The 20208-nt window shown below is 35.8% G+C and overlaps 1 protein-coding gene across 1 annotated transcript in view; it reads left to right on the top strand.

The window, feature by feature from the left end:
• Positions 1-1161: 1161 nt before the first annotated feature.
• Positions 1162-20208, top strand: part of LOC111048875 (inactive tyrosine-protein kinase 7) — a 60063-nt gene continuing 41016 nt past the window's right edge. The window contains 2 exon segments of the mRNA XM_039424552.1: positions 1162-1349; positions 5459-5758. Coding sequence (XP_039280486.1) covers positions 1316-1349; positions 5459-5758 — 334 coding nt within the window. The 5' untranslated portion in view covers positions 1162-1315.

The following is a 20208-nucleotide window of genomic DNA, read 5'->3' on the forward strand; positions in this document are numbered from 1 at the left end:
TTCCATAAGGTCTATAGTTTCAATCAATTACTTGTGGATGAGAATACTGCGTGAGTTCACAGAACTACTAGTATTATTAATCAAAAGTCAATTGCTAGCCAGATCAGTGTATTTAATAGAATTCATGTTTATATTATCAGGTATTGATGAAAATTATATGTGCCTGGTTTCACTAAAGTTGTAATAGTCAAGAATAAATGTAATGGTCAATGACTCAGGTACCTGTACCACGGTTCACAACGAGTGTACTGGAACATGATATATTTAAGTTAGGTAGGTACTATCAATAACTTCAGTGCACACTTAATAAGCTGGGTTTACACCAGAGTTATTAACAAAATGTTAATAAATTAATCCTTATAATATATTCTATTAGATTGAATGGAACTTGACAAACACATGCTCATCATGTGTATGATAAGTTATGTTCAATCTAATATAATCTATAAGGATTAATTATATTAAATTAATTTAGAGTAATTAACATTTTGTTAATAACTTTGGTGTTAACCAACTTTATAAAGCTTAGGCTACCCGGCTTGATTACGTTCAAATTCTTGACCAACCTTGGTGAAACCGGGTATTAATGTTTCATTTATAAAATTTGAAGGAATAGATATCAGGCAGTATTTTATGGTAAATTGAAAAATTGTTCAAGTCTGATATAATATTCTACATTTTTTGGATTGAGTCAATTGATTCTGTACACTATCAAAAATATGCCTAATAAAACATATCAAAATTAATCACAAAAATTAAACCTATAAGGTAGAACTATAAAACTAAAAGTTTTGAATGTTTCAATATCATTTCAGATTATAAAAATCTATAGATTTCTTATTTTAAATATCCCTCCAAAGTTTCATGTCAACTTTGTTGTTCCTTTACGACCACGGGTAGCGCTTCGATCTACATTTGAAAGTTCTGTTGTGAGTAACTCAGTAACACAGGCATAAAATTCAAATTCACTGATAAAACTATAAAAGTTTTCGATTTTAGATGAACATTTTCAATTCTAATTTCTCGTATTGTTCAGAAACTCGACTGTTTGCTGTTATGAGGTATTTTGTTGCTTGGGTTGGTGAAACTGCCTCAGCTGTAACTTTGTCAGTGCTGTAAGGTTGGTATACCGGCATGGCACCGGCATTTCGTTGATTGTTGGTTTGTTGTTATTCGTGTTTGTGCTCTCGGTGGTTTCGGTGTTCTTTTGATATTAAGGTTATGAACGGTATCTTGTCCAGAAAAAGGTGATAAGAAAAATGTGCTCAGTGTGATGGTTTTCTTTTGAACTTGAATTAAGAAACATATTATTAAAATGCGTGCTTATGTGTTGTGTTTCATCCTAATTGGTAAGTTCCAAACATGATTTTTTCCCTTTGAATGGACCCACGGTACGGTAACCTACAATTTTTCTCACAATTGTCACATGTGTAAAAGTGTATTTTAAAATAAAATAATTTCTTAGTGTAAGCTATAAAATATATTTGAGTTTATGAAGAATCTCACAAATACCAAACTACAAATATATCTAGAAATTGTGTATAAAAAGTTGAGAAGATTAAAAGTGTTTGTTAAAGACACCGGTTCCTATGGTACCGGTACCTACAAAATAACTCTTGTCATAAACTTAGGGCCGTTTCCACAGTGCCGGAATCGGAATCTCATGTCAAGTTTCGTTTGCTATAATATGATTCATTTTGAGATTAAACCACCAGCTAATTTAATTCAGTTTGAGTTTTAACTTTATAAACGGGAGTTAATAATAATTTTAGAGATGGAATCATTCTAGTGACCCCCTCTCGGTTGGAGAACTCGCTCAAGAACTGCTGTATTGTAATCTTTGAAACCCGCTACTTTTAATTATACAGAGCTAATGAAAATCATGGAAACAGCTAAATATCTCTCTGACAAGAATAATTTGACAGTAGGTTTGACATTGGGGATTATATTTGAAATGAAAAATTACCTACTCTGTCGCTTTAACATCTTTGACCCTCATATATGATTCCAAATTATTATTTTTTTTAATGAGAATGTGGTCATGTGATACATAATTTAAATACAGAGCTCCAAGAGAAAATGAATGGCAAAAACCGCACATTGATATCTCAACCAGTATCTATTTTTTGATGTAAAAGTTTTAAATTATTTTGTATATTAACCAGCTGAAATCATGTGTCAGCATATGAAGAAGTGTTTGTGTGATAACTCCCAAATAACCTCAGCTAATGTTATGAATTAATGAATGAAAAAACATTGCATGCAATGAATTCTTCAGCTGCCTAAATCACAACAATTTTTTCCCATGCACTTACAATGTTATTTTTATATCCTTAAAAAGGTCGAAGGAGTGAGTCAATTTTGTTTTCTAACTAACTTGACTTGTAAAAAGGCTCTAAGAATGCTTGTTCAAAATTTGAAGCTGATTGATCAATTCTTTCTAAAGTTATTGTAGAACATACAAACAGACGGACAACGACTTTGTCCTTCAGTAACTCAAAAGTGAGAATTTGCTAACGCTCGTTCAATTGTAGCACTTCTTAGATTTCGACTGGGCATATCAAGGCGATAGACAAATGAGTCAATTCAATTTTATATTATGACTTCTACATCTTGCCGACTTTTCAATGTGAGGTTTAGGACTTTTAATTCGAAGCTGGCTTTTATTGTTTAATCATTCACTCATTATCTAGTTTTCGATTGATAATGTAACATCTTGTCTTGTGGGACCGGATTCTCTCTCTTTTACTTTGTCTTCAATTTTATATTCGTGGGCATTATCAGCGAAATTTTCAAACTCACCACATCTCACTGTCTCTCTTATTATTATTTAGGCTACTGTACTCTGGAACTAGAAGGTATTGGCTTGAGTTGAACTATAATATTGTTGTATTCATAAATCGCATTATTATTATTATTATTATTACTCTCTTTTTCACGCAGCTGCGGATAGCTTATGCGAAGAGGGGCAAAATTTATGCAACCTCTTGGCATTATTTTCTATTATTGATAAAGTATTTTACCAAGTATGTTGGAGCGTTTGGCGTACTATGCGAGCTTTATCAAGCAGAACAGACTTCTGCCTTTTTCCTACCAGAGTTTCTGAGACATCATTAATATTATTAATGACATTATTATTATTATTATTATTATTATTATTATTATTATTATTATTATTATTCTGTGAGTTTAGAGAAACAATGAATTAAACAGACAAAAAACTGCGCAAAACTTCAACAAATTCTCTTGAATCGTAAATCTTAAAACGTAAAATTACCACAATAACATAAAAATGAGGTAAGAGGCTTATTTTCATTTTTCATTGAAAATTAAATGTTTTCACTTGGGACGTTCTCACATCTAAAGGGTCAATCATTGCTTGTTGTTGTACAGGTAACATAAGCTGTTGTACCTGCATGTTTGTTTGCGTTTTGGAAAGACAAGTCTTAGAGGAAACCCTAGCGAGTGATGCGGGGAGGTGCTCCAGTGACTCGATTGCCCTGGTTGTTGGTGGTGGAGGCGACCCCTCGTAGTTGGGGTGGTCAGGTCACCCGATGCAAGAGGGTTTAAAGGGTGTAGCGACGTACTGTACTCAGTATATTGAATCAATACTCCAACAAACAATGGTTGGCTCCAAAACATTGGTCAGACTGTTTGCTAGGGTTCGTTCCCCTTCTTTCATACTTCCTTCCTCCTTGTAAGCCATTCACAACCAACATGCTTTTTTATCCGAGCCTAGCGTAGGGGAGCCTCGTCTATTACCTTACTAATAATCCTGGCATCTCTTTCATTGTGCTTAGCCCAATAATCGACCCTAGCCAGACATAGTTGAGAGACGCCAGCTTATTCAACGCAAATTGAATAGATGTAGGTACCAATTCTAGTTTCCCTATATTTCCATGACCCAGGAAATCTATTTTGCAGCGACACCAGAAGTCAGACCTCATCACCGACAAGATACATCAATATATTATGTGGCACTTTAGGATACGTAATCATTTTTGTTATCCCTGTTTTTCCAACTTCATTTATCCTTTGCAGTTAAAATATTGCATTTTTCCACTCATGCACCATAGCAATAGGAAAATACAGTTTAAAAGTACAATAAAATAAATTGAAAGTATAATATGCTGAAAGTAGATAATGTGAGAACTGTTCAGAATATAATCCGTGGCTTAGAATGTGGTTTAGACGTAAAGTAGTATTCAACGTGGTGGAAATGTTTTTGGGACAAGTTGTCATTTTCTATATTGAGCGCTAATTTTTATTAATGTATTACTAATTATTATTATTATTCGTACATATTATGAATCCCTCTTTAATCTATCACATAATTTCTACCTTCAAATAATGAAAGCATTTTTTCAAATCCAATCCAATATTTAGACATTTCTCAATGCATATCTTTAAAATGTCACACTTTGCAATCTTTGATATTATTTACTGAGTTCATCATCGCAGCCAATTTATATAACAGAATATCTAATACCTGTCATCCATATCAATTAAAGAATGACTCACAGTCATCTTTACCAGAGAATACTATTTCTAGAGATGGCTGTGCTCATATCCATCACTCATATTATAATTAGTCATCAACCACAACATTATTACTCATCAATCATATTATCATGATTACTCATTCAAGATTGCTTGAACAAATCGTAAAGCGGGCCATTCACTATCTGATTTCTTGTCCAACAATGGTCAAGAAATGTAGTAATGGTTGTAGAGCCGGTAGTAAGACCACTAGTTTGATCTTTCACCACTCACGCTCCGTCTTATTGTCCTCGAGTTAGTCCAACATCCTCACTCACATTCCAACTCGACTGACTACGCGGCTGAACATGGGAAGTTGGATGTGTTGGGTCTCCAGTTCACCCAACTCGTCCGGCTAGACATCAAACATTTGACCCAACATCAACAACCCCATTCACAGTCCGATGTTGAATCCAACATTGAATGTTGGACCTCAAATTGGATAGTGAGTGAGTGATTATTGATTTACTGCATTATTAGAAACCTGCTTAAGAAAAATGACCCGCCCGCTTAGTGAATGGCCCGCTTAAAGCTGGGTTTTCGTTTGTGCGTAAATGCCATCATCGACAACTACAGGGTGAGGTCTCAGATTGGGTGGATATCAATGTGTCTAAATAACCTAAAAGATAATGATCAATTTTGTTTTGATGAGGGAGGTTGAGTTCATACTTTTCTATACTTTTAAATGGCAATAAGTTGATTCATATTATTAGAAATATGTTGATTCTTGAATAATAAGCACAAATAATGAGAAGTTATTTGATCAGATGATTTAGCTCACTTGAAATTTGTACAATATGAATGTTAACAATGCTTGTCGTCGTCGACTGCGGAACAACAAAAATGGAAAATTATCTCATCTCCTATTATGAATCCAATTGGCTATGTATCGGTCGCTAACTTTGATTGCAATTCGCAGGCCTCGTTAACGGACAAGACGACACGTTCTACTTTGTGAAAAACCCGCAGGACTTGTCGGTGGTGGCGGGTGACGAGGCCCTGTTGGAGTGCGCGGCAAGTGTGAACGCGGGATTGGTGTACTCGTGGCAGCAGGATGGTGTCACCGTCGAGAACACCACCAGGCGGCTGCAGGTCGGCTCCAATCTGCTCATCAGGAGATCGGATCCGAACACCGATCAGGGTCACTATGCCTGTATTGCCACTGATGCCACCACTGCGTTCTCACTCACCAGTCGGTCTGCACTGCTCAACGTACACTGTGAGTCCAAATTTTCAACCATCTTTCTAATCTTGATCCAAATCTTGTGTTTCAATGGCTACTTGCAGTTATCACTTTGAATTTCTTTCTTTGTCATTACTCTGTAATAGATAACAAATTATAAATCTCAGTACCCTCTAAAATTATTCTATCACAACATGTTTCGGACATTAATTCCATTTTGTGATAGAATAATTCAAAAGGGTTCCGAGATTTATATTTTTATTTATAATATTGAAAGTAGCCCTAAAGAAAAAAGACAATAGATAACAAATGCATGCAAATAAGTAGGTTTCTAGGTAAAAAACCTAGAGTAGAGAATGCTGTTACGTTGAAAATTTATATTTATTGTGACAATCACTCTTCCCTGTTGATATGTTGAATCATAATAAATTAATTAGGTGGTTCGAAACCCACCTAAAACTGCAGATCCATTCATCTCTCATTATTATCCTCCACATTACCCACGCACAAGCCTGGAGCTCAAGTGGGCATCATTCTCAGCAAAAAAGTGAGTGTTTTGTAGTTAATTCAAATCTTCAATAATTATTTGATAAAAACTTTTTTTAATAAATTTTATTTTGAAAAATTTTATGTTCCACGAATAGAAACGAAATGTTCCATATTCATAATTCATGCAATCTTACTTAATTCTACATTACTCACATTACTAGGCCTAGTATAACTATCTTGTGTACGCGAATCCACCTTTTTTAAGTGGAAGTGTATATCTTATTATTTGGACTTGGTCTTGTAGATTTGGTACTTTCCATCTATCTGAATTCGAGAAAGTAAGCAGTAAGGGATCATCTGGTTTAAGGGGTTTCCCATCATTTTAAATTACTTTTGCATGCAATTATATAATTATTATATAATTCAATAGAAATCAATCAAATACCAACATTATCATGTCGGTTCGATTCATCAGTATGAAAGCAATTTAAAAAATAAAAATGTTAATCTTATATTAATACGATTGACAGGTCCCAATGGAAGTCATTCATGTTGGTCTTTCTTCCTTCCTTCTTATGTAGAGTTATCTCAGTATCTCATTTGAATAAGCACTTTGAATGTCTAATGAGAAGGATGTGTAATGAATAAAAATTCATTTGTAGATAATAGTGTCGTCAATTTAATTTGAATGTGGTGATCGGTTATCTGAGTGAGTGACACATGTGAGTATCGATAGTCGAGTATCGCGGCGGTATGGGTGGTGTGATGAAGTGCCGGCGAGGGTGGGCCTCTCTCCCACTCTTCTCTCTCACTCTCTTCCTCATGCCTTCTTCTTTTGATTGTTTGTCTTTTTGTGTTATCGTCGACTGGTCGTCGTTTCTTCTATCACTCGTGTCTCTCCCACGTATTGGTCGAAAGAATGCCATCCGCTCTAAACGAATTCAGACCGGCTTGTCTGTCGGTTGTCGACGCAAGAGGAGATAACAAAAAGAAGAGAAGGATTCGGACAAGGCAAAGCCAGAACACAGGCGGAATGGTGATAGCAGCCTACTGGATCTGGACGAGGGACTCCTATCCGGTGAACAGAAACAGAGAACTGCACTCTCGAGTCTCGGCGCCGCCGTGTGTGCGCGTGTGTAGATCTTGCGCCGATATCTTTTTATTTCTCACCCGCTCCGCGTTGTGGAATTTCAATTTGACCTGTTGCCCGGCACACCTCCACCCCCTCCCCCATCCTATACCCACTCGTTGCCATCCGTTTTACTAATTAGATCGTTCTATCATTGTTCCCATCATCGCGTTATTACCCTTATCCTTCTCCTTATCGAATCGTCTCCTAAAATACCAACACTCTATTTTTTATTTTTTTCGATCAAATATCTTCCACTTCTGTGCAACTGAATACCTGTTATCATGCTTATCTGTGACACTACTTAATTTATTGAGCCTTCATCTAGGATAACAATATTTGAGGTAGCGTATATTTAAGAAAGGAGAACTGAGGAACAGTATCTTTCAGATATGTCTGACGATTTTTCATCTTCGACATTCACACACTTAATAATTCAAATTTCAAATTTATTGTCAAATTCATATAAATAATTCACAAAACATGGAAAACAAAACTCAGTTTCAGACATTAGAAATTTACTAACAAAAATACAAAAGCTTTTATTGAAACTAAATAATAATATAATATATTATATATTATATATATTATAGGTTTTAAACCTATGCAGGTATCATTTTCCCTCAAATATTACCCGTAATTATCTATAATGGACATTATATTTATTCTAGCAGCAATGTTACTTTCTTATAAATAAACTATAAATATATAGCTACATTTAGCATCAACTTGCTAATGCAATAAGTAAGTACCCTTATTGTTTTTCGTTTTCTTTGTTTGTAATGTTTTTTGGAAAATAAAGTTTTTGGAAATATAATATTTGCGTTGCCAGCAAAACAAAGTTTGTGCGCCAGCAACGAGCATTCAGTAAGCACTCTAATTTGAGAAAACTAGAAAAAAGTAACTCTAGAAACAAAAAATTTAGCAAAAACTTGAAAAAAAAATTAGCATACACTTTCAAAAAAGAAGAAGAAAAACATTTAAACATTACAAACATTGAAATATTTTATCATTAAACATTTAAGATTTAACATTTAAACATTAAAAACATTTAATATAATGAATTATATTCATCCAACAATCATAAACCAGTACGAAAATCTAACTTAGCTTGTCCTCAGTAATAAAAATCAAACATGTAAAGTTTAAAGCCCAGTTTCTAGGACACTAATTAAATTCTAATGAGCCATTAAATTTTTATAGCTGTAGGTTCAATAATCCAGTAGATAATAAGAGTGTATCAGAATCCGGGTCTATGACTCATGTAAGAAAACATTCAAACTATAAATATTGTATCAGAAATTAATTAATTTTTTCATATTTGAACTTGCTGTTGTAGTCAATTTATTAATATAATATAGATTCGCCCATCAAGCTTAGACAAGTGCCCTTATTCATAAGAAAATACAAGAAGTTGGAGTGAATGATAGATACAGTAATAAGTAAGTAATTATTGAGGGTAATGCCCACATAAGCTCTTGTGCGTGGGTAATGAGTGAGAGGGATGGTGATGAGAGATGACTACTACTTTTTAGGTACTCGGGACCGACGACTTATCGTCTCCTCTGAAAGACGGAGTGGCCGTATCTATGTGATTGAGCTGTGGTCAAAAACTTTTCGCCCCGGTCGAGATTCGAACTCGGATTCACAAGAGAGAATAAAAATGAGAATTATTTCACAAACAATAATAAGTAGAGTGGAATGGAGAAGTGAAAAGTCAAGTACACCGACCTTGGCTTGGCAGTGGCCGCAGGATGTCCGCGAATATCCGTCCATCCGTCAATCGGCCAGGCCTTTGTCTTCTCAGCCTCCTCCCCCTCCCCCACCCATCACTTTCCCTCTTCATTGTCTTTCTTCATCGGGGCTGTGTCTTTGTCGGAAGCATCCAACTCTATACATGTATAGGCCTAATAAACTATAGTTACAGATCGTTGGTCGGAAGGAGTTCATCCTGTCGTTCCTCTCTCCTCCCACCCAAGTCGGTGGTCACCCAACCAACAGCAGTTAGTGTCGCCTCTCCACTACTTTTTTTCCTAATTCTCTCTCGTTCTCTCACTCTCTCACTCTCTCTCTCTCTTCTACCTCTTATTTCCAACAAAGGCCCATAATGAGCGTGAGAAAATCTGGTCGGCTCGGCTGATTTTCATCTTCGTTATGAATTGTTCAAAAATAAGTTTTGTAGCTATTAAATCATAAAGACATCAATTTGATAGTTCAGGTGCTTTTTGAGCTGTAATACTAGAGTTATACTGTATGTGAAGTTTGATTTCATCTCTGATCGAAAAAGAGGGAGAGTGGACTTGATGCTGAATAAGTGAATCATATGGAGTAATTTTTCAAAACGGACAACTTTGATTCTGTCTTGGAGATAATGAAAATGTGCTTTTCACTTGAGTGATGCATTAAAAATACACTCCACAACTTCTTTAATTATTGTGTTTCTTATTTTATGTTGTGAAAAATCATGCTACTTATAATATAGGGTGCTATAGATATCAATATTGTGAATATCGAAATAACAAATATCAAGATCTCAATATCGTGTCGATTTCCTGCGTATTCATCGTTGATTGTAATGGCGACTCAGTGACTGACCCGTAAATCTCGATATCATACTCTCCCTCTCTCCATTCATGGAAGACTCGCAGGTGATTCAAGCTAGAATTTGAGCCTTTTTTTACCTCTGATAGAGAATAGTCATTTCCTGGTAGAGGCTAGTTTTAGACGGGTTTCTTCCGGTTGGTGTATTATTACATTCGATGGTTGTGAATGAAAAATGCGTGCCTAATGAAAAATATAATTACTGATTGAGAAACAGTTTTGTCTCTGTGAAAACCAGAGTAAAAATAACGTGAGATTATTATATACATTCTATACTTCATAGTGACAAATGCAGGGCTGGAGTTTCGTTTCGTCGCTCGTTCCCCCGTAGGATTGGATTCTTGCATTGTTCTAAATTTTCATTTCCAACAATAATATTCTCTTACATTTGGATGATTTGGAAATGTTCCATGAGGACGAGAACGTACTAAAATTATTATTCTAGTACGTTAGAATATTCTCAGTTGTTGGAAATCCTATTCATAGTATGGGTTGTCCATGAATCTTATATTCCAATTTTGTATATAATTTAATTGGGAACAGAAATTGCTAATGAGCCACATTTTTTCTAGAAGGTATATTTTTTGTAATGTATGATCATTTGAGAGTGCAGATAAATAATAGTGAATTATTATTCATATATTCATTGACAAATAAAAATAATCAGGTATTCTATTTTGTTTATTGATAACATGGTTTAGCACATACAAACCATGACCTGAAGGGCAACAGGCTAAGCCCAAAACTGTCTCTCTTCAAAATCTTGATAGAATAATAATAATAATAATGAACTTATTCAAATGAATTATAACTATTGTGAATAAGAAAAATAACATGATAAGAAAAAATAACTATTGTGATCATTTGTAGAAAATGGAATATACTTGGTCTTGAGGCTCCCAATGATTGGAAAAGAATAAGCTTTGTGTAATTGGTGTCATTAACACATCCAGCCACATTGAAATTTGAAATATCCTAGTTACAAAATGGCTAAAAAATTACTTAATCCTTTTGCTACTCAATCCTTTTATATTGGTTTCCACAAAATATTGCCACAAAAGACTTTACAAAATCGGTCTGAATATTAGACTCTATCGTGTTATGAATAACTGAGAGCAGTCAAAGGCGGTGCACGAGCTGCCGAGATGGGCCTAGTTTCGTATTCAGGAGCGAGCGCCACTAACTCCATTATGGCCGAGGATCATCCTTCGTGTTTGCCGCACGCTCCTCTTCCTCCTCCTCCTCCTCCTCCTCCTTCTTCTTCTTCTCTTCTTTTTCTTCGCTTTCTTCTTCTTCCGCTACCAGATGAATGTGGAACGCGCGCTGAATTATTGCTGCTTCTGCTGCAAGCTGTCCAAAAGAACAGCTCCAGAATGTAATCAAGGCTGTATTTGTTTTTCCATTGTCCGTTCGCTGTTCCAGTTGGTTTTCTCTTCTCGTCTATTCTTCCAATAAACCGAGGATAACTTTCAAAACGGACGTCTGTCTCTTCTGTGGATTCTTCTTGTTTTCTTTCCATTGTCATTTAGTGCTGGGAGTTGGTGGAATCAAATATTGGAGGACAATAAAGTTTGTCGAGAGTAGTATTGGTTTTGTGCTATGTCAGCTGGTCTTAATGCAGTCAAAAAGTCTAAAATCAACTTGATTCATGAATTATTTCATAATTCAGTAGTAGTTGTTCTTAATTTTTTTCCAGTGATGCTGGGCTGTTCTTGTTTCAACTAGGTTCAAATTCACTCCGGAATCATGCCAAGAATGCTTAATGATTCATTGTGAAGTAGAGAATTGTTGTCAGGTGTACCTGGAAAGGAAATCTGTATGAGATAAAGCGCTCTACTTAATCTCAGATTGTAGAGCAGAAAAATACGCCCAGAGGGATTTTGAATTATACAACATATAAATGGGAACAATCGGAAGATATTGTTGATCAAAAACTAAAATTCATCAAAATTCATTTTTTCTTTAAATTTCATTCATTTTTGAAAAATCATAGCTCGATACTGATTAGAGATAGAGAGTTTTGAATGATCTCATTTTATTCAGAATTTCTTAATGCAAAAAAAGACGAGATCAAATTTTTCGGTCCGATTAACGGAGTTGGCGGAAATAGCTGAAAACTGGAAAATGAACAGAAAATACGAGGTTTTTGGGCCACCCTGTATCTAGCACAAGGAAATTTTGCATGAAGAAATTGGTTCTGGACTTCTCTCATGTATCCAAATAATATATTAAAAAAAATCAGAACTACAATATATATTGCAAGCACCAATGTATATAGTGACTGGACTATAAAACCATTTTTAAATTTGAAAATATCGACCCAAATGTGATTATAACTCGGCCGATTCCTTCCTCTGCATCCTATTTATTTATTTTCTGTTTTATGGTCTCACTCTCCAGTCGCGAAACTTGAACTTGCCACTGTAATCAAAATCATGCTGCGTTGAAAGGAAGCTGTTTGCCGAGAGAATAGAAGATACGGTTGGCTTTATTGCGTAGCGGCTAGATTGCATTTCTGAATTGGCAATTGTTTCTTTAAAAGCTGTTAATGGAAATGAGTGACGGAGTGGTGGTTGTTTTTCTGCAATTAGTTGAAAGGCGGGTGGCCGGTTCTCGTGAGAATGGGAATGCCAATCTGAGCGTGAACACCGATTGACATGCTGTCTGCTGTCGACCGCTGATCTGCTCTGCTCAGCGCCTCAGCCTGCTCACACACAGCCCAACTTGCAACCAGTGCAGACTGCTGCAGTGCAGCGCATAAAACACTGCTGTCATTATTATTACAGTATTATCACTCCTCCTTTTCCTAGTTCGTCTTCTTTATGCTCTTCATCTTCACATCTCCGCCTCTTCTTTCTTTTCCTTATTCATCTACTCTGTGCATCCTATTGTATTTTTCCTGTTTTTATTTCGTCATCATTCTCGTAGCCACTCTCTCTCTCTCACTCACACACACACACACTCTCTCTCTCTCTTTCTCTCTCTCTTATCTTTCCTTCATGTTTTTTCCTCTTCATGGGTGCTCATCTGGGTGCTCTCGTCTGGGTGCTCATCGGAATAAGAAGCAAAATATTAGCATTGATCTCCCACTAGATGAATTAAATGATTATTTTGTTGAACCCATCAACCCAACTACCCCTATTAATAATGAGGAGATAGCACAAAACCAATTAATCAACCAGTTTCTTCATGTCCTTCCAGATGAACCATTCTTTTTCTCATATGTTTACCCGGCAGAAGTATCTCATATTATCCTCAACGCAAATAAAAACGCTAAAGGGGTGGATGGTATTCCAATTCTTTTCTACAAAAAGCTACTTCCCATTCTGCTTCCCACAATCACCCACATCTTTAACTTTTCTCTGCAGTCAAGTGTTTTTCCTGACTTATGGAAGTGTTCATTGATTAAACCTATCCCTAAAACTAAAAATGCATCAGCTCCCAATGATTTCCGCCCAATCAATATTCTCTGTTCGATATCCAAAGCACATGAGAAGATAGTTCATAGGCAGGTGGTTGAATATCTGTCTCGTTTCAATTTCTTTGCCAAGTTTCAATCTGGATTCAGACCTCATCATAGTACAAGCACTGCTTTGATTAAGATAACTGATGATATTCGGGCTGCACTGGACAAGAAGTTGACTGCTGGTACTCTTTTGGTACAGTTTGATTTCAGCAAAGCTTTCGATAATGTGAATCATCTCATACTGTTGGGAAAGTTGAAAAATCAATGCAATTTTTCTCTCTCCACATTGGCATGGTTCAAATCTTACCTGGTGGGTCGATCTCAGGCTGTGGTGGGGACAGCTGGTGACGTCTCCTCTTGGCGTATTATCAATCAAGGAGTCCCACAAGGCTCGGTGTTAGGTCCTCTTCTATTTTCAATTTATATTAATAATGCTCCAATGATTCTCAACAATACCTCTTATCATCTATTTGCTGACAACCTGATAATTTATTCACATTTTCAAAAATCGCAGTTCACACATGTCATTGATCAAGTGAACAACGATATAGCATTGCTTGTTGAGTGGACTTCTGCTCATAGGTTGACGCTTAACCCTTCAAAAACTCGAAGTATTGTCATTGGACATCCTGGGCTGTTGAACCAATTGGACGTCACTAATGCACCTCCAGTGACCATAAATGATACTAATATTCCTTACTGTTCCAGTATCAGAGTACTTGGCTTATTAATTGATTGCTCATTGAGCTGGCGAGAACAAGTTACTCATGTTTGTAATAAGGTTTTTGGAGGAATGCATCAACTTAAAAGGATAAGAAGATTTCTGCCCAGAGCTGTTCGCACTACCCTTGTCATGTCCTTGATAATGTCATTCTTTGATTATTGCTGCATCCCTTATAACGACATAACAAATGAGTTGAATGGTCGGCTCCAATGCTCATTGAACTATGCAGTCAGGTTCATATTTGATGCAAGGCGTTTCTCGCGAATCACTCCATTCTTCATGGAATAGGTTCTACTCTTTGTTTCTAAAAGTTATGTACTCTCATCTACATATTTATTTTCTGTTCTGAATATGTTAATTGTTCATTTTTTCCATTATAATGTAGTGCTAGTATGCAATGGGTCTTGCAAGACCTGGCAATACATTGTCATTTGTGATAAACAATCAATAAAGAATTACTGTAAATTACATATTATATTTAAATTACATGTAAGCATATATCTATCTTATCTTTCCTTCTTGTTTTCTTTCTTCATTTTTCGGTCACCTCGTCTTCTCCTTACTTCTGTCTTTCCCTTTTCTTGTTCCTTAAATTTTTCTCAGCTAATTTCCTCACTTTACCTCCTCTTCGTATTCATCTTCATATATTTTCATTCTCCTACTACTCCTTCATCGTTTACACATTTTGCTTCAATTTTACTAGTTTACATTTCATCATTCATATTTCTTCTTGCTGCTCTGTATCTCCCTCCTTCTTTTCCATCAAATTCCGACTCATAATTTCACTTTTTTCAATAGTCTTTCCCTCTTCAACTTTTTCTCCTCCTCCTCATCATCATCGTCATCATCTCCTCCTCGTCCTCCTCCTCCTCCTACTACTAATTATTCCCGCTTTCCTCCTATAGTTTCGTCTTCCATCTTATTGTTTATTATTTCCCACTTCTCCTTCATGCCTTATTCTACGTGCTCGGTTTCTAATCGTACTTCTTATCTGCCATTTTTACGTTGATCTCATTCATGTCTAATATCTATATATTAGATATTTACATTTTTGTCTTTCCCTTGCATCTCTCTCTTTTCTTTTCGTCCTTTGTATAATATTATGCTTTCTACTAATTTCTCTTCATGTTCTTGTCCTATCTTTCCTCATAGCTCCTAATTCTCACTTCTGATTTCGTCCCTTGTATATTATGCTTTTTACTAATTCCTCTTCAAATTCTTGTCCTATCTTTCCTCATAGCTCTCAATTCTTCCTACTTCGTTGGGCTTTGTTATTCTTATTCTTTCTCGCTTCGCTCTCGTTTTTCTTATAGACTCTTTCTTTTCCTTCTCCAGCAGCAGCCTTCAGTTGTGGGAGGCCGGCTGTAGCCGCGAGATTCGGTGCGCTGCGTCATTATTCGCTAAAAAAGCGACGCCGAGGTCTGTCGGCTGTACTACGCCAATTTTGTACCTTTGTTGTGTATTTCACGGTGCTGTTTGCATAAAACTCTTGAAGCGGCTGTAAAAAACAAAAAGTCATTTGTTACGGGGCGAACGAATTAAAAGACCCCTGAGCTGCTGATGCTACAACACAAATCTTTTAGCTGTCGATTTTTCACGGGCAACTCTCATTTTGAACATTTCCCTCCCAGAGTGCAAAATGGTATTTTCATGCCAGTCTCAGTCTGTCTACCTGTGTGGTAGTTGCATATTGTTTCAAAGTATGTTACGAGTCATTGTCAATTATAATTATTATGAATATACGGTTAGGAATTATTTTTACTGCAAAATGTCTCGGGGCTTCCTCTACGAATTGCATATTAGGCCTATACTACATATTGTTCAGATTACCTTCAAGCAAAACTTGGATGCGATACTCACAGCTCATTATCAATCAATAAATTTTATTTAGAAAAACTTTTTTACATTGTGGGTCCTGCTAAACACGTGGGGTTTTCAGCAGGTGCCAGATCAAAACAAAATTATTCACAACGTTAAATTAAAATTAAGAATAAATAAAATAATTCTATTTAAAATACTGTATAATTTTCACTTTGCCGACCATAAATAATTTTCAGTAAAGCAGTACTTGAAGAAAACGTTTAGTAAATTTTGATAGAATAATTAAAATAACTGATTATGGAATCAGAGATGAACGAATATCTTATTAGTTTCTCTGTGGTGAAATCAACTGGTCTTGCTCAAAATACCAGAGACTCAAATCAAATATATATTTTTAATTTTTCATACCCCTTATCTAACATTTTATCATTATTGATTTTCGAATCAATTCAATCCTCTTCTATAAGAAATGAATCAGTTTGTGTTATTGTACGTTATCGTGGGACTGCGCACTACGTACTTAAATATACTGTAGTAATGTAGTAGAATACTTCTTATTTCTTAGTGTAGTAGAATACTTCTTATTTCTACTTATTCTGGCTACAGGATTCGCTGTCCACAGCTTGAACTGGACTACTGTGGACAGACTGATTCCAAACCCAATTGACTTTGTGCCTGCGTCAAATACCTTCCCGACGTGAAGGGCTATAAATTGTTGGTTCAGTGTTGTGACAGCGATTGTTACTTCACCTTCAAACAGAAAGAGAGCGAATAATGCAGTTAGCATGTGAGCGACTGAGAGAGAACTTGAAATATTATTAGATTCCTTCGTTTGTGCAGAAAGAGAAGAAGAGCAAACGTTGGCAAAAAGAAAACTCGTTCGCTCACCGACAATACAATAGGGTGTCCCCTGATAACTGACGTCTGTCCCTCCGACTCTCTCCATGATTGATACTGGTTTTTCCGAACTGTTTTGAAATTTATATTTCACCTCGCCAAGAATCATCCGCACTTCTTAACCCTTCCATCACCTCAGACGTTTCTTCTTTTGAATCCTTCATCAAATTTATTGGCTTCGTTTGTGAAATGTATTTCACTCGCAATTGTGAGCGGCTCTAACGCCATCGAGAATTGCATTTTTTGTACGTCCATCCCTATTGAGAATCAGAGATCGTCTCCTTGTTATTTTTCAAGATTTGTCATCCAGTTCTAGGTAGGAATTTTCCAATAAATTGAAAAATAACATTCCATGCTCAAGAACAACTGTGTCAGGAAGAATGCAATTTTATACCGATACTATGATAGTGGGTCTAAATTGGAATGGAAGATGCTCATTAATGATCTTATTGCTTATTCTTACTCTGGATTAGTTAATACTGTTGCCCTAGTTAATTCTCGAGTATCATTTCAAATAATCAATCATTGCAGTATTATCTATTTATTATTTTACAAAGGCGACTTTGTAGAAGTATTTTAAGCCTAGGTGATGATGATGGGATGAATGATAATACAATGAAGGTAGAGTTATGAATAAATAAAAATTATAGGTTATGCTATCCACTTGAATTGATTTGAGTCCACTTTTCAGTCCAGAAAAAAAAGATTTCCTAAATCTTTTCATAAATTGATCATTTTCTTTGAAAATAGGAGTACTTTAACAAGTTTAAGATTTGGAAGCTTAATCAAAATAATAATTATTTGTTAACGCTCCAATCCTCCAATCAATGAAATAATTATTTTGTTTCTGGTTTGGGACTTTGTATCGGGGAAGTGAGCAAACCCCAGAGCTGAACGAAGCCAAGGGAACAAGCAAACCGAAGTGGTGTTGTCCTAATGAGGGTGTCCTCAGCAGGGGCTCTCCTGGTCCTCAAATGATTGGGTAACCTACCTCAGTCCCTCTCCTGCTCTGCCACGTGTATTTTTCCATAATGCAAAAACATGTTTACGTTTGTGCAATTGAGTTGTTCTCCGCAGCTCTGAATAAAATATGATTGCTACCATTATAATCATTCTATTCAGACCTCTGCCTTCTCATCTTTTCTACTTTCTACCACTTCACTCCTCTTTTCTTATTAGCCTATCTTCATGTTCTTGGTTTAACATGCTTGAATGGATGATATTTATTAATTAATTACATTAATATTCCTCATTGTTCCTATGAAATTTGTAAAATTTATTTTTCTCTGACATTTTTTTAATATTTGCAAAGAAACTCTTTCAACCACCTGTTCTACTGAGAAATGTTCCCATATAAATCACCATAATATACTGTGAATTTCAACACATTAGTTATTGCATGGTTGTAGCCTTGTAATCAAGGTCTTTAAATTACTGGTATTTATAGACCTTGCTTGTAATACAAGAAATTGTATGAAATTATTGCATTTTTAAACCCTTGTTTTAGAGTTTATTATTTCAGATAATATAGTGTTTCAAAATCTATTTAAATATTATAGAATGATGAATGGTGATAAACATTCATATTTTAAAATGAACTAATATACGTATTCTATGATGGAATTATACTTAAAGGTGGGAAGTGTCAAAATGTAACTTTTTATTCATAGAGTGACAAAATTCTGTTATTGGTGGTGTATGAAGAGCAGTTTCAAAGTGGAAGAGAAGAGTTCTGTGATTGAGAGAGATGAAGTGAGATGAGGGAGCGAGTGATTTGTTAGATATGCTTGGGAAGAAGACTACAGATCAGGTTTCATTGCATTGCACAAGCCGAAGCCAGCTGATGAGTGCAGCAGGAGCAGCCCTCTGCTCTGTTCTGCTTCCTGTCTAATGTCTCCATAGGTGGCTCTACTGAAAAAGTGGTTTCCTTTTACGGGCCTTCGCTTTATTATTGACAGGTTTCTCAATTAAGAATTCTTTCTAGTTTTCGTCCGTGGCACCATATGTGGTAATGACTTTCATTCGTCAACTGTCTTTGTTCTAATTTGCTGACAACTAAATTACCGACTATCATCAATGGATTTTAGTGTAATTTTAAAAGATTGTTGAACCGTACCGGGTACCTCTAGCGTGACCTTGTTGATTCATCAATCAGTTGATAATTAATTTAGATAGGTACAGTAATTATATATCACAAAATGATAATAAATTTAGAGTAATCCGGATGTAAGGAACATGACTCCCAGTTTTCCAGCTTAGTCATGATTTTTATTTTTATTATCTTCCTATTTTGGTACAAAATATATATTCTCTATTAATCTATAACGGTACAATAATTGAGAAGTATCATATGTATCATCTCAATCTCAATCAAACTCCTAGTTGGAATCAGAGAATAGCCATACATATATTGGTTATTCTATGCTCGAATCTATTACATACCACAATTACAGTAAATGATCCAGTAATTCTTGCTTTTCTGCTAATGAAAAAACATTATTCTAATGCAGCGTAACGTGTAATAAACCCATTTCTCCTATTATCATGTAATTAGATCACCTCTAGTGCCTCATTATTACTCTATACTTTGGAAAGAGCAGTGTCACTAATAATACATTATGAAGGCAGTTGTAGATTATGGATGATAATAATTGCATTTTAAATCATGGTGCCCAAGAGAAAACAGAACTGCACTTTTTGGCCGCTCACGTGAATAGGCAGATTTCTGTTTTATTTGAAAATGTTCATGCTTGAAAAGCACAGTACGTCTGTAGTGAAGCATTTATTAATTTGTGTAGTGCATTAGAATCTGCTTCATTGTATGCCTGTGCTGGTGCTCCCATCTTCATTCATTCTGATTTGCACAATACCTGATCCGTGATGATGATCTGTTTCAAATTTGATGAGGTAAGCAATCTATCACATTGAATGAGATCCAGTTCATCTGTGAACTTCTTTTGTATGAGACACTGTTAATTTCGCTCTCGCTTTAAATAGACTAGACACAATCCATGATTTATCAGCTCATTATGCAGTGGGCCCAACAGCGCGATTCATTATCGGATCTCTTGTTCGGCTTTGAAATGGGCAGGAGGATGTGTAACGTCTGATCTAGAAATACTTGGTAGAAAGAGCAAGAGGGTTGGGCGAATCGTAGTCCGACAATGGATTGTGTTGGGATGTATATGTATATGGATTACACATTTAGAAGCGGGGGCAGGCCTGTAATTTATTAACGGAGGAGATCAAATGGTGGCATAGGCAGGAAGGAAAGAAAGGCTGGCTTGAATTAGTGCGATGAAAAGGGGATTAAAAAGGCATCAGAAAAGTGGCGTTGGTCGGCCGAGACCGGGGTCGGG

Source organism: Nilaparvata lugens, chromosome 3, assembly GCF_014356525.2.
Source record: "Nilaparvata lugens isolate BPH chromosome 3, ASM1435652v1, whole genome shotgun sequence".
NCBI lineage: Eukaryota > Metazoa > Arthropoda > Insecta > Hemiptera > Delphacidae > Nilaparvata > Nilaparvata lugens.